Source organism: Mirounga leonina, unplaced genomic scaffold (assembly GCF_011800145.1).
Source record: "Mirounga leonina isolate KUSES-001 unplaced genomic scaffold, KU_Mleo_1.0 Mir_168, whole genome shotgun sequence".
NCBI lineage: Eukaryota > Metazoa > Chordata > Mammalia > Carnivora > Phocidae > Mirounga > Mirounga leonina.
The window spans coordinates 13,572,061-13,584,219 of record NW_023270426.1 but is presented as its reverse complement, the minus strand read 5'-3'; the positions used below and the strand labels follow the sequence as shown (position 1 = coordinate 13,584,219).

General features: G+C 40.3%; 1 protein-coding gene across 1 annotated transcript in view; it reads left to right on the top strand.

Moving 5' to 3' along the window:
• Nucleotides 1–12,159, top strand: part of FBN2 (fibrillin 2) — a 261,369-nt gene that overhangs the window by 222,422 nt on the left and 26,788 nt on the right. The window contains exons 54-55 of the mRNA XM_035014042.1: nucleotides 655–777; nucleotides 1,491–1,622. Of these exons, the coding sequence (XP_034869933.1) occupies nucleotides 655–777; nucleotides 1,491–1,622 (255 nt within the window). The remainder of the gene's footprint in view (nucleotides 1–654; nucleotides 778–1,490; nucleotides 1,623–12,159) is intronic.

Here is a 12,159-nt window from a genome sequence, read left to right as displayed (position 1 = left end):
TCTTAGCAGGCAGTTAACCTGGATGAACGTAAAAGCAGAGTGGCTGGCCTGTGGAAGACAGTGGTTCAGATTTCAGTTTGTTCTGTAAGCCCCAGTGTGGCTAGCGTCTTTGATTATGCCCCACACACGCATGGTTAAGTCAGCAACTTGGGCTTTTATGCAAAAAAAAAAAAAAAAAAAATAGCGTGTCTCCATCTCTGGCCCTCTCCTGTCGGGGTTCCCCCTCACTCTTGAGCAGCCTTGGTTGACCCTAGCTCCCTCCCCTGATTGCTCTGGATAGAAGCTCGGGAAGTTTCTATTGAAGATGTAGCTGCCAGGTACTGCTGCTGCCAGGACTACAGCCATCCACAGGGTAACCTCAGAAAAACAAAATAAACAAAGGAAAAAACTAGGAACTTATTTCTTGCTGATTGTTTGCTGAGTTTCAACTCACCACTAGAAACTACTGCAGGTAGTTGTTTTTGTATTTTTTTTCCAGAGTTTGTAGTTGTTATTTGTTGGAGGATGAGTTTGTCAGGTACCCACTTCTCCATACCAGTAGTGTGAGTTCTGTTATCCTACTGCTTTCCCTATGAGAGCCGAGTAAATACACCAGCGTCATGTAAACAGACAAAACTGTAGGCTCAGTACATGCCTGCCTATTTCCTTGATCAGATATCAACGAGTGTGCCCAGAACCCGCTGCTATGTGCTTTCCGCTGCATGAACACCTTCGGGTCCTATGAATGCACATGCCCGATTGGCTACGCCCTCAGGGAAGACCAGAAGATGTGCAAAGGTATGGCCACAGACAGGAGACACTTTATTTGCCACACTGGAAATGTATTTTAATGATCTTACAGTTCTCCACTATCTTCTTCTAGCGTTCACAGACGTACCTGACAGTATGTTGCTGGTAGATTCCCACACCTAGATAACAAGACATTTGATGATCTACCTGAGCAAATCAAAGATAAGACAGGTTGAAGAGCCCACCATTGTCACACTCTTGGGCTCTTATTAAAGCAAAGACTGTCCTTCCCTGAACTTTTTTTTTACTATAGTATTTTTTTATTTAAGTACAATTAGCCAACATATGGTGGTACATCATTAGTTCCAGATGTAGAGTTTAGTAATTGATCAGTTGCGTATAACACCCAGTGCTCATTGCATCACGTGCCCTCCTTAGTGCCCAACCCCCAATTACCCCATCACCCCCACCCACCTCCCTTCCAGCAACCGTCAGTTTGTTTCTTAACAGTTCAGAGTCTCTCATCATTTGTCTCCCTCTCTGATAATTTCCCATTCAGTTCTTTCTGGAACTTCTTGGCATTAGGACCAGTGCCGAAGCTTTTATAAATCTAGAATGTAGCCAAGAGTTGGAAGAGACTGGCTCCTTTCTCTGTCACATGGTAGCGTTTTAAGAGCCAGAAAACCAAAACTAAGACTTCAGAATCCGAAACAGTAGCCTGCTCCTGAGAATTTTATTTTCCTGTTAAAACTGTTTTCTAGATCTGGATGAATGTGCTGAAGGGCTCCATGACTGTGAATCTAGGGGCATGATGTGCAAGAACCTGATCGGCACCTTCATGTGCCTCTGCCCGCCCGGCATGACCCGACGGCCAGACGGAGAGGGCTGCGTGGGTAAGGCTTCGCGGGGCGGGGTCTGCTTAGTTTAGATGCCTACCTCAAGGCAGATATATAGCACTAGTCCCAAACCATCCTCACTCCCTGCCAGCTTTTTTTCTAGCTCTTTCAAGGCTGTGCGGTCGCTGGATTTCTTCCATCTCAGGGGCCGTGCCGGTAGAATGCGGTTTAGATCATGCAATGCCAATGAGGCCTGTCCTTGCTTTTCATCCTTCTGTGTCCTGTAAATCGAAAACACTTAATTGAGAAGTAGAGGACAGCTCCTTGAAACAATTCTGCTTGTTTAGCAAAGTGAAAGTATGAGAGGGTGTTCTCGTTTTGGTATCACTCCATCACGAGGAGAGGAAGAGGCAGCTCATCTCCAGACCCCTGCACAGGCTGGATAGCTCTGCGACTGGGCCATATTGTTTGTAACCTACTTGGACCTTAGTTAATTCATGTGTAAATGGAGGAGGTGCAGCTGGGTCTCTACGGTGGCTTCAGGAGTGGAAAATGTTCACGTTTTATGGTGCACGTCGCAGTCCCCCAGCACATACAGTGGCCGCGCCGCCTGGCCCGTTTTTCTCAGCACTTCTTCCCCAAAGTGTTGTCACCTGGGATGGTGCAGTCAGAGTCTTCCTCCTCCTGGAGAAGAGATGGTTGCGTTGCCCCTCCTTGAATTCAGAATCTTAGTTACGGGGACGCCTGGGTGGCTCAGTTGTTAAGCATTTGCCTTCGGCTCAGGTCATGATCCCAGGGTCCTGGGATTGAGCCCCACATCAGGCTCCCTGCTCAGCGGGAAGCCTGCTTCTCCCTCTCCCACTCCCCCCGCTTGTGTTCCTTCTTTCGCTCTCTCTCTCTCTCAAATAAATAAATAGAATCTTAAAAAAAAAAAAAAAGAAAGATCTTAGTTACGGTCCTAGCCTCTAATCCCTTGAAAACGGTGGGGGTATTTGGAGGGACATTTGAAGATAGTGAATAATATCTTATTTTGGGGAAAAAAATCACAAAATAAGATTTCTTAAAAATGAATCTATCAGTGATTGCCTGGTGCTAGAAGCCAAAATGGAGAGTGGCTGCAAAAGGACATTGGGGGGGCGCCTGGGTGGCTCAGTCGTTAAGCCTCTGCCTTCGGCTCAGGTCATGATCCCAGGGTCCTGGGATCAAGCCCCGCATCGGGCTCCCTGCTCCTTGGGAGCCTGCTTCTCCTTCTCCCACTCCCCCTGCTTGTGTTCCTTCTCTCGCTTTGTCTCTCTCTGTCAAATAAAAAAAAAAAAAAATCTAAAAAAAAAAAAAAAAGGACATTAGGGACCTCATTGGGAGATGGGAAATTCTAAAAGTAGACTGTGGTGATGACCACACAACTCTGTAACTTACTAAAAATCACTGACTTGTGCACTTAAGACATGCAGACTTTATAGCAAGTAAATTACACCTCAAGAAAGCTGTTTGAAAAAGTGAATCTGGACACCTGGGTGGCTCAGTTGGTTAAGTGACTGCCTTCGGCTCAGGTCATGATCCTGGAGTCCCGGGATCGAGTCCCGCATAGGGCTCCCTGCTTGGCGGGGAGTCTGCTTCTCCCTCTGACCTTCCTCCTTCTCATGCTCTCTGTCTCTCATTCTCTCTCTCTCAAATAAATAAATAAAATCTTTAAAAAAAAAAAAAAAGAAAAAGTGAATCTAACACAGGAAGAGAGATACAAGGATATTCGCTACAATTTTGTTCATAGTAACAACCAAAAAAAAAAAAAAAAAAAAAAACCCCAAATGCCCAAGACAGTGAAATAAACATGGCGTATTGTCGCTGTGAGATTCCGTAGAGCAGGTAAGGGTTCTACTGAAGCAGGACTCTTAATGTCTAGTTACAGAACAATATATAATGTCATATTTTAAAGAAAATTATAAGTAATACTGTATGTTTTCTGTAGGTATGTATGTATGTATGTAAGCAAGTAAATACACAGAAAAATTTTTTAAAAGATCAAACCCCACTTCACAGAAGGAATTACCCTCAGGGAAGATACTAAGATTAGAGGGTACTAGTCTGAAACGTAATTCAACCTTACCTGTCAATTTTAATTTTTTACAGAAGAGTGGAATTCGTGAATTACATGCATAATATAAAGTTAATTTTTAAATGTCTGCAAACAACCGATGAGACTGTAGTTCGATTTCATAGTTTCTCTTAATCTATTAGGTATTTCATTCAATATACACTACTTACCAAACTTAAAAGTAGATGACGTCTACAGTTATGCGTGGTTCCTTCAAAAGCACTGTTCTCCCAGGATCTGAAAACCTAGAAGATATACCCAGACTCCTGAGTCACGTTGACAGACTCACATGTGTTTCTCAGAGTCTCGCACAGCGCATATGCTAACATGCTTGAAATGGTACAAGTAGATTGTATGGAAGACACTGTTAACCATCCTGCCTTCTTATGGTGCATGGATCCATTTTCATTTCCTCCTCTCCTTTATATTCTTTGAGTGTGTATGTGTGTTTGAATTTCATCGGACTAAAATACTTAGAAATGTGTTTTATTTTTTACGCCTGGAAAAATTTTTATTTTTGTAACTAGCTGAATTTTACATTGTATGCTCACTACATTTACCTGTGCGTTTCCTGGGAGCAAGGGGGTGGGCACTGTGATCATTTCAGGAACCCAGTTTTCTGGTCCCGGATGTGCCATAAATGAGCTGGGTGACTCAAAAGAGGCTAAATTCTCTTTATCTCTGTCTCCCTCTATAGAGTGAGAAACTACATGATTTGGGTGGGAGGAGGAGGAGTGTTTTAGCTCTAATATTCTGTGATCCCATGTACTTGCTTTTTCAAAGAAAAGACCTAGGGCAGCATTATACATTTGGAATTTCTTCATTGTTAAAAGATGCTACAGAAGATCCAGGTTTTAAAACATTTCTGATCCTCAGACTTTTCATGATACCATGCTGGTAGCTGAACCTTCTGCAGAACTTTCTTTGATCATCAGAAGACTTTGTAGCAAAGTTCCGTTTAATACAAGACATGTTTTTATAGTTAGAAATTCCATTATAAACAGCCAAAATATTATTATAAATAAAAAGTGTTTACAAATGTCAGAATGAGAATGAAAGATAAAGCCACAAAAAGAAACAGTAAAAATGCTGAGTACAGCGAAACTGGAATCCAACAAAATTATCCCCCAAATGTCAAATGCAATAGAAACTAAAAATATTACAAGCTAAAGAATTAGACTTACGTAGGAAATCTAAAACCTCTCTAAAGAAAACTATAAATGCAGTCACAGGTGAAATATTTTTTAATTGAAGTATACTTGATACACAGTGTTACATTAGTTTCAAGTATACAACTGCAGTGATTCTACAAGTTTAAATATTATGCTGTGCTCACCCCCAGTGTAGCTACCGTCTGTCACTATGCATTACTCTAACAATATCATCGACCCTATTCCTTGTGCCGTGTCTTTTATTTCCGTGGCTTTTTCATTCCATAGCTGGAAACCTATACTTCCCACTCCTCTTCGCCCATTTTGCCCAACCCCTCCACCCCCCCTCCTCTGGGAACCATCAGTTTGTTCTCTGTATTATAGGTCTGGTTGTGCTTTTGGTGTGTGTTTATTCATTTGTGTTTTTAGATCCCACATAGGAATGAAGTCATATGGTATTTGTCTCTCTCAGTCTGACTTACTTCACTTAGCATAATTACTTCTAGATCCTTACATATTTTCTCAGATGGCATGCCCTCATACTTTTTATGTCTGCATAACATTCCATTGTGTGTATGTCCCACATTTTCCTTCATTATCCATTCGTCTATCAATGGACACTCAGGTTGCTTCCATATCTTGGCTATCATAAATACTGCTTCAGCAAACAAGGAGTGCATATATCTTCTCAAATTAGTGTTTGCATTTTCTTTGGGCAAATGCCCAGTAATGGAATTACTGGCTCATAAAATAGTTCTATTTTTAATTTTTTGAGGAACCTCCATACTGTTTTCCACAGTAGCTGTGCCAGTTTGCATTCCCACCAACCATGTTTGATGATTCCTTTTTCTCCCCACATCCTTGCCAACAGTTGTTATTTCTTGATTTTTTTGACTTTAGTCATTCTGACTGGAGTAAAATGATACCTCATTGTGGTTGGAATTTGCATTTCCCTGATAATTAGTGATGTTGAGCATCTTTTGATGTGTCTGTTGCCCATCTGTATGTCATCTTTGGAAAAGTGCTAACTCAGTTCCTCTGCCCATTTTTTAGTCAGATTGTGGGGTTTTTTTTGGTGTTGAGTTGTGTAAGTTATTTATATATTTTGAGTAGTGACCCCTTATCAGATATAGCAGATGAAATTTGACTATGCAATATACTATGCCCAGTAATTATTTTTTAAGTAAACAAATGAATAGAAAAACCTAATAAATAGAAAAAAGTTCACCAAGATCATTAAATTTTAATGAAAATCTTGACAATACTATTGGCTATTCATTTTGAAATGAATAAAATTTATTTCAAAATGAATTTTGAAATACTAATGAGATGAAGGAAGGCTTTGCTTTTAAGATGATGGAATAAAAATGTGTTCCCTCACTCCTATCCCCTGAAGATTTAGAAATACAATGGAGGAGGGAAGAGTGTTATTTACTTAAATGAGGAATGGTCCCCAAATACAGACTCTGAAGAATATCTTTCAAATATTATAAAATTTCAATCAAAAACACATAAGAGGTGCAGTGACATATTCTTCTTTAGACTTTAATAAAATACAGATATCTTTCAAAGTAACTGCCCCAATTTAAGAGTTCATCCAGCAGTCTTTGAGTAGAAGATTGGGAACAGAGGTGAATGAGAGAAGCATAAAATGTTTCTGTAGAAGTCCAGTTCCACATTCAGTGTGAAAAGGGAAAACACAGTTGACATATTAAGACCCAAAGAACTTTACTCAGAACTTTACTCAGTGACCTCCTAAATTACAAAAAACTTGGTATGCATACCCCATGGGCAGAGAGTATAACCAATTTGGTGAGAGGATGCTCATACAACAAACATGAATTGAAGCTATAGGTTACACCCAGCTCAGCAGTGGGTGATCTTCTGTTACATTACTTTTCAGCAAGTAGTTGAAATGATGAAAATCAGTCAAAGATGGATAATTACACAAGAGTGCAACTAAGTTATATATATTGGGGTTGGGTGGGGGGGAGAAAAAAGGAATATAAACAAGAATTAGACTAAAACACCTCAGGAATGGAAGAAGACAAGTTTAGGAAAATTGTTTCATAATCTGTAAGAGACACCATTAAATAAAAACTACAATAAAAGAGCTTGAAAATGAAGATAAAGCGATCTCAAGAGAGAATGATCTAGCAGAGCTCAGAAAAGAAAAGCATCACAGAAATTAGGCACAGTAGAATTAATAAAAAGAAGCAAAGGATGAAAACACAGGTGAAAATGTGGGTATGGAAGTGATTAATAAGAAAATGATATAGGTGGAAGACAAAAAATCCAACATTGCATAAATAAAGTCCCCCCAAAAAGAGAAAAGTAAAAAAAAAAATTGAAATATATTTGAGTATATGAGTATCTTATAGAAGATATTTATATCTGTATATAAGAACACACCGCCCCCATGAAAAACTATTACAGAACAGTCACTTACTAAGTTACACTTTACTGAACACCCGCTGTGTGTGTGGCTCTTGGAAGACCCTAATAAACTAGAAGGAAAGGTGGTCCTTCCCACCCCCCCCGCCCCCACTTTGCTCTCAAGTTGTGTATGTTCTGCTCAGGGAACAACAGGCATCAAACAAGTAATGGACATGATAATTTCATATAGCAGTAAATCTTTTTGAGTAAGATTTAATGATTAAATGGGAGCTAAGTTAGAAGACATTTCCAAGGAAGGCTTCACTGACAAGGAGACATTTGAGCTGATGCATAGAAATGAAAAGGAGGGGCGCCTGGGTGGCTCAGTCGTTAAGTGTCTGCTTTCGGCTCAGGTCATGATCCCAGGGTCCTGGGATCGAGCCCCACGTTGGGCTCCCTGCTCAGCGGGAAGCCTGCTTCTCCCTCTCCCACTCCCCCTGCTTGTGTTCCCTCTCTCACTCTCTTCAAATAAATAAATAAAATCTTAAAAAAAAAAAAAAAAAGAAAGAAAGAAATGGAAAGGAAAGGAAAGAGCAATAAGAGCAAAGATGCCTGAGGCTGGAATGAGGGCCTGCTTAGCTGGACCTTGTGCCAGGAGAGTGGCATGAGGTGAGGTCCAGATGCAGGCCACGGTCAAGAGAGAGTTTTGTGGTGCATGCACTGTGGCAGAGTGGTTCCAAGTGGGGCCCTGGAGATGGATGATGAATCTGAGAAACCTCGACTCGTATCTCCTAGCTCTGATTTGGGGCAAGCTGGCTTCACTATGTGCCTCAATTTCGTCCTCTAAACACAAATAGGAATAATGAGAGCACTTCATAGGATTATCGGGGAAATTAAATTAGTTAAATCGTATAAAACCCTTAAAACAATGCTTGACATACAGTAGAATTTCACTTGTTGTTAGTTGTTGTTACTGTCTGATTTACATTTTCAAAGATGTCTGGTTGCCTAGTGGATAATGCGTCGTGAGGGGTTAGGAGTAGAAACAGGGTCCATTTAGGCGGCAATTTTAATCATCCAAATGAGAGCTGAAGAAAGCTCAAATAAAAGCCATAGCAGGGTAAAAATGTCGTTAAAGGGACTCAGATTCAGAGTGTACTTTGGAGATAACCAACAGAATTTGCAGATGGATTGATAGGCTACAGTGGAGGAAGGAAGAGAGGTAGAGAAGATGAGTCCCTGGAGTTTACTTGAATAAATGACGGGATGATGCAACTATGAACTGATAAGGAAAAGACGGGAAGAAACTGCCAAAGTAACTGCCAGAAATATAGGAGCCTTCCAAGTGGTAACATTAGATACACAGATCTGGTCGTGAGCCGCGGCTGTAAAGTGCTGGCAAACAGGTTGTCGTTGAAAAGTCATGGGATTGGATGAGGACACCACGAGAGCAGAGAGAGTGGAGGGGCAGTGACTGAGCTCGGAGCTCCAAAATCTAGTGTGACTGAAGATATTTAGAAAACTAAAAATGAGTGGCCAGCAGGAGAGGAAGTTCTCCAGCTCGGTGTCAGACCGTGACAGTTAAAAGGATGGATTATTCAAGCAGGGAGTGGCCACTCGTGTCCGATGTTGCTGAGATAAAGAGCAAGACATAGAAAGAGAAGGAGCAATAAGATATGGTGGCCTCTTCATCACCAATCATCAGGTAGATGAAAACCAAAACCGCAAAGTGATATCACCTCACACCTGTTAGGATGGCTAACCATAAAAAAGACAAGAGATAACAAGTGTTGACGAGGATGTGGAGAAAAGGAACCCCATGCACTGTGACCGTATGTACTGTTGGTGGGAACGTAAACTGCTAAGGCCACAAGGTATGGATTTTGGAATTTCCTCAAGAAATTAAATACAGAACTACCATATAATCCAGCAGTCCCACTTCGGGGTATATATCCAAAGGAGACAAAAGCATTATCTCAAAAAAATACCTGAACTCCGGTGTTCTTTGTAGCATTATTGGCAATAGCCAAGGTGTGGAAACATCCTAGTTGTGTATCAGTGCATGAGTGGACAAAAAAACGTGCACACACACACACACAGGATTCAGGGAATCCTGTCATTTGCGAGAACACATGGAGGAACCCAAAGGGCAATATGCAAAGTGAAATAAGCCAGACCGAGGAAGACACGGTATCACTTATATGTGGAATCTAAAAAAATAAAAATAAATAAATTGAGCTCACAGAAATAGTGGAGAAGAATGTTCGTCAGGGGCTTGAGGGTGGGGGAATAGGGAGAGGTTGGTAAAAGCATATAAACTTACAGGTATAAGATGATTAAGGTCTAAGGATTTAATGAGTGATGTGGCGGCGATTACAGCTGATAACACTGTACTGTGCAATTGAAATTTGCTAAGAGAACAGAATTTAAATATTCTCACACAGAAAAAGGGCAAATATGTGAGGTAATGGGTGACTGATTCACTCGACGGAGGAATCCTTTCACTTTATAAATTTTACTTTACTCAATAAATCTGGAAATAAAATAGAACAAAATAGGAATCAGAGCGCTGAGGAGGGAAAAAAAAAAGAAAGAAAGAAATTTGTCCTGAAGGGAAACACAATTGAGGTACTAGTTAGAGGTATAAGACGTTATTAAAAGAGATGGGTTTTTTTAAGATGGAAGTTATGAGAAAATGTGTGTCGAGAGAATAACTCACTGAAAAAGGATAACTGTGAACTCTTGGAAGGCAATCCAGAGTACAGGTGTAAAGAGTGGCCTTTGAGAAAAACCAGAGAATCTTTAACTGTGGGAAAAGACAAGAGGTGGAAAGTGAGGGCCACACAGGTGGTGGGTAGTGGAGAGATGGAGTTCTCGTCTCCGTGTGCAGCAGTCACTGTAGAAAGTGGGAGCATGGTGGACATACGAAGAAATACAGTAAGATTGTCAAAGGAGCATTAGTTCCCATTTGAGATTTGAATCATGAGTTAAAGTGAGACCTGTCCTGTTTGTGGGTTTGTCTCTGGCCTGTCATGCTGTGTAGACAGAGCTAAGTGCACGAAGAGAGAGCGGTCGACAATGCCATGGTCACTAATTGGCAGTCCTGATGTGATCGAGAAATTTTTCCAAGGATAAAACCTGGAATGCCAGAAATCAAAATTTCATAGGTAGTGCAACATTACACCAAGATATTCCCTAGTGAAGTTACAAATTTCAACAAGAGAAAAAAGAAGAAAAAGTTACCAGAAAAGACTTCTGATGGCTTGTGGCACCTGGGCAGAAAAGGAAAATTACCTACAAGGCAGGAGAAAATCAAGCTGCTTTCTTCAAGGTCTCACACTAATTCTCACGCCAATGGTAGCAGAGCAAAAGTAATCTAAAATTTTGGGACCTGTCTAGCCATCTTTCAAGTATAAAAGCTCTATTATATGTCATCAGACATGGAGGAACTCATTCAGTATGTCCAACAAGAGCCCTTCTTAAAAGAAGTAATTCAGACAACAAAAATACAAATCAGAATAAAGGTGAACGACATCAGGGATAGCATTAGATCAACAAGGCAGACCTTGAACCCTCAGATTCTAGAAATAACAGACACTATACGGTTTTTTAAATCCATAACTTAGCTCACTATTTTTGTATATACTTTAAAATTTCCATAATAAGTTTTTTTTTTCCTAAAAGGGGAGGAAAATTTCACCCAAGACACATGATGGTGAATTTTAGGACACCAAGAGCAAAGTGAAACCCCTTAAAGCTTCCAGAGAGAAAAACCAGATTTCCTGCAAATGAACAGTTAACATTGGGTAAAAGAAAAACAATGGAGCAATATTTTCCAAAGATGCTAAGGGAAAATAATTTTGAACTAAAATTCTACACTCAATCCAGTAAGAAAATAAAAAAGACATTGTCAGAAATGTATTCTAGAATGTTTACCACCCACATACCCTCTAAAATGATTACCAAACTAGATACTCCCATGTTTTGTTTTATTAATCTAAAAGGACGGGGTACTATCCATGAAGCAGTGGTAAGCCAAGGAACCAGGAAACCTCATGATTTGGCTTACAGAGATACTGATGGCACATAAAGAAAAGATCTAGCAAACCAAAATCTCTAGATCACATCGGTGTGGCAGGTGGCACCAGGAGAGGGCAGAAGAACTCGTGCCAGAGACTTTTGAAACTGGTCCTTGTTGACACCGATGGAAAGTATTCATTGCTGAGTATGTGCTGAAGTCGTTTCATGGTTACCACTGAAAGGACAGAAAGAAGATTATAACTTCCAGACATGAGATGGGGACAAGAGGAGGGCATAGAAATCTAGACTACTGTAAGGAATATTGAGAGAGGAGGGCAAGAACATGGTAGATACAAAACAAAATAAAATGACAGGTAAGACTCCAAACACATCAGCAGTCACGATAGCTGGGAATAAACTACCAGTTAAAAGGCGGGCCTACGTTTTAAAACTCCTTTTAAATCCAGTTTGGTGCTTTTTGTAAAAGAAAGGTGCCAAGTCAAGATGTGAGATAGATCTACGATAAAGGGATGGAACAAAAAAACACTGAGGGCAAATGCTGATAAAAAGAAAGCAAAAGCAAAATAAATACCAACAAATTAAAGATTTTTTAAAAGGTATAAAGATGAAAGCAGCTCAATCAAAAATATCTCATTATCATGAGCTCCTTTATGCTCATAATAACAGAGCTTCAAAAAAAAATGCCCCAAGCAAAATTTACAGAGTACAAATATAGTAAGGACAAAGGAGATTTTTTTTTTATTTTTTTTTTATTCTTATGTTAATCCCCTTACATTACAACATTAGTTTTAGATGAAGTGTTCCATGATTCATTGTTTGTGCACAACACCCAGTGCTCCATGCAGAATGTGCCCTCCTAAATACCCACCACCAGGCTAACCCATCCTCCCACCCCCCTCCCCTCTAGAACCCTGTTTGTTTTTCAGAGTCCATC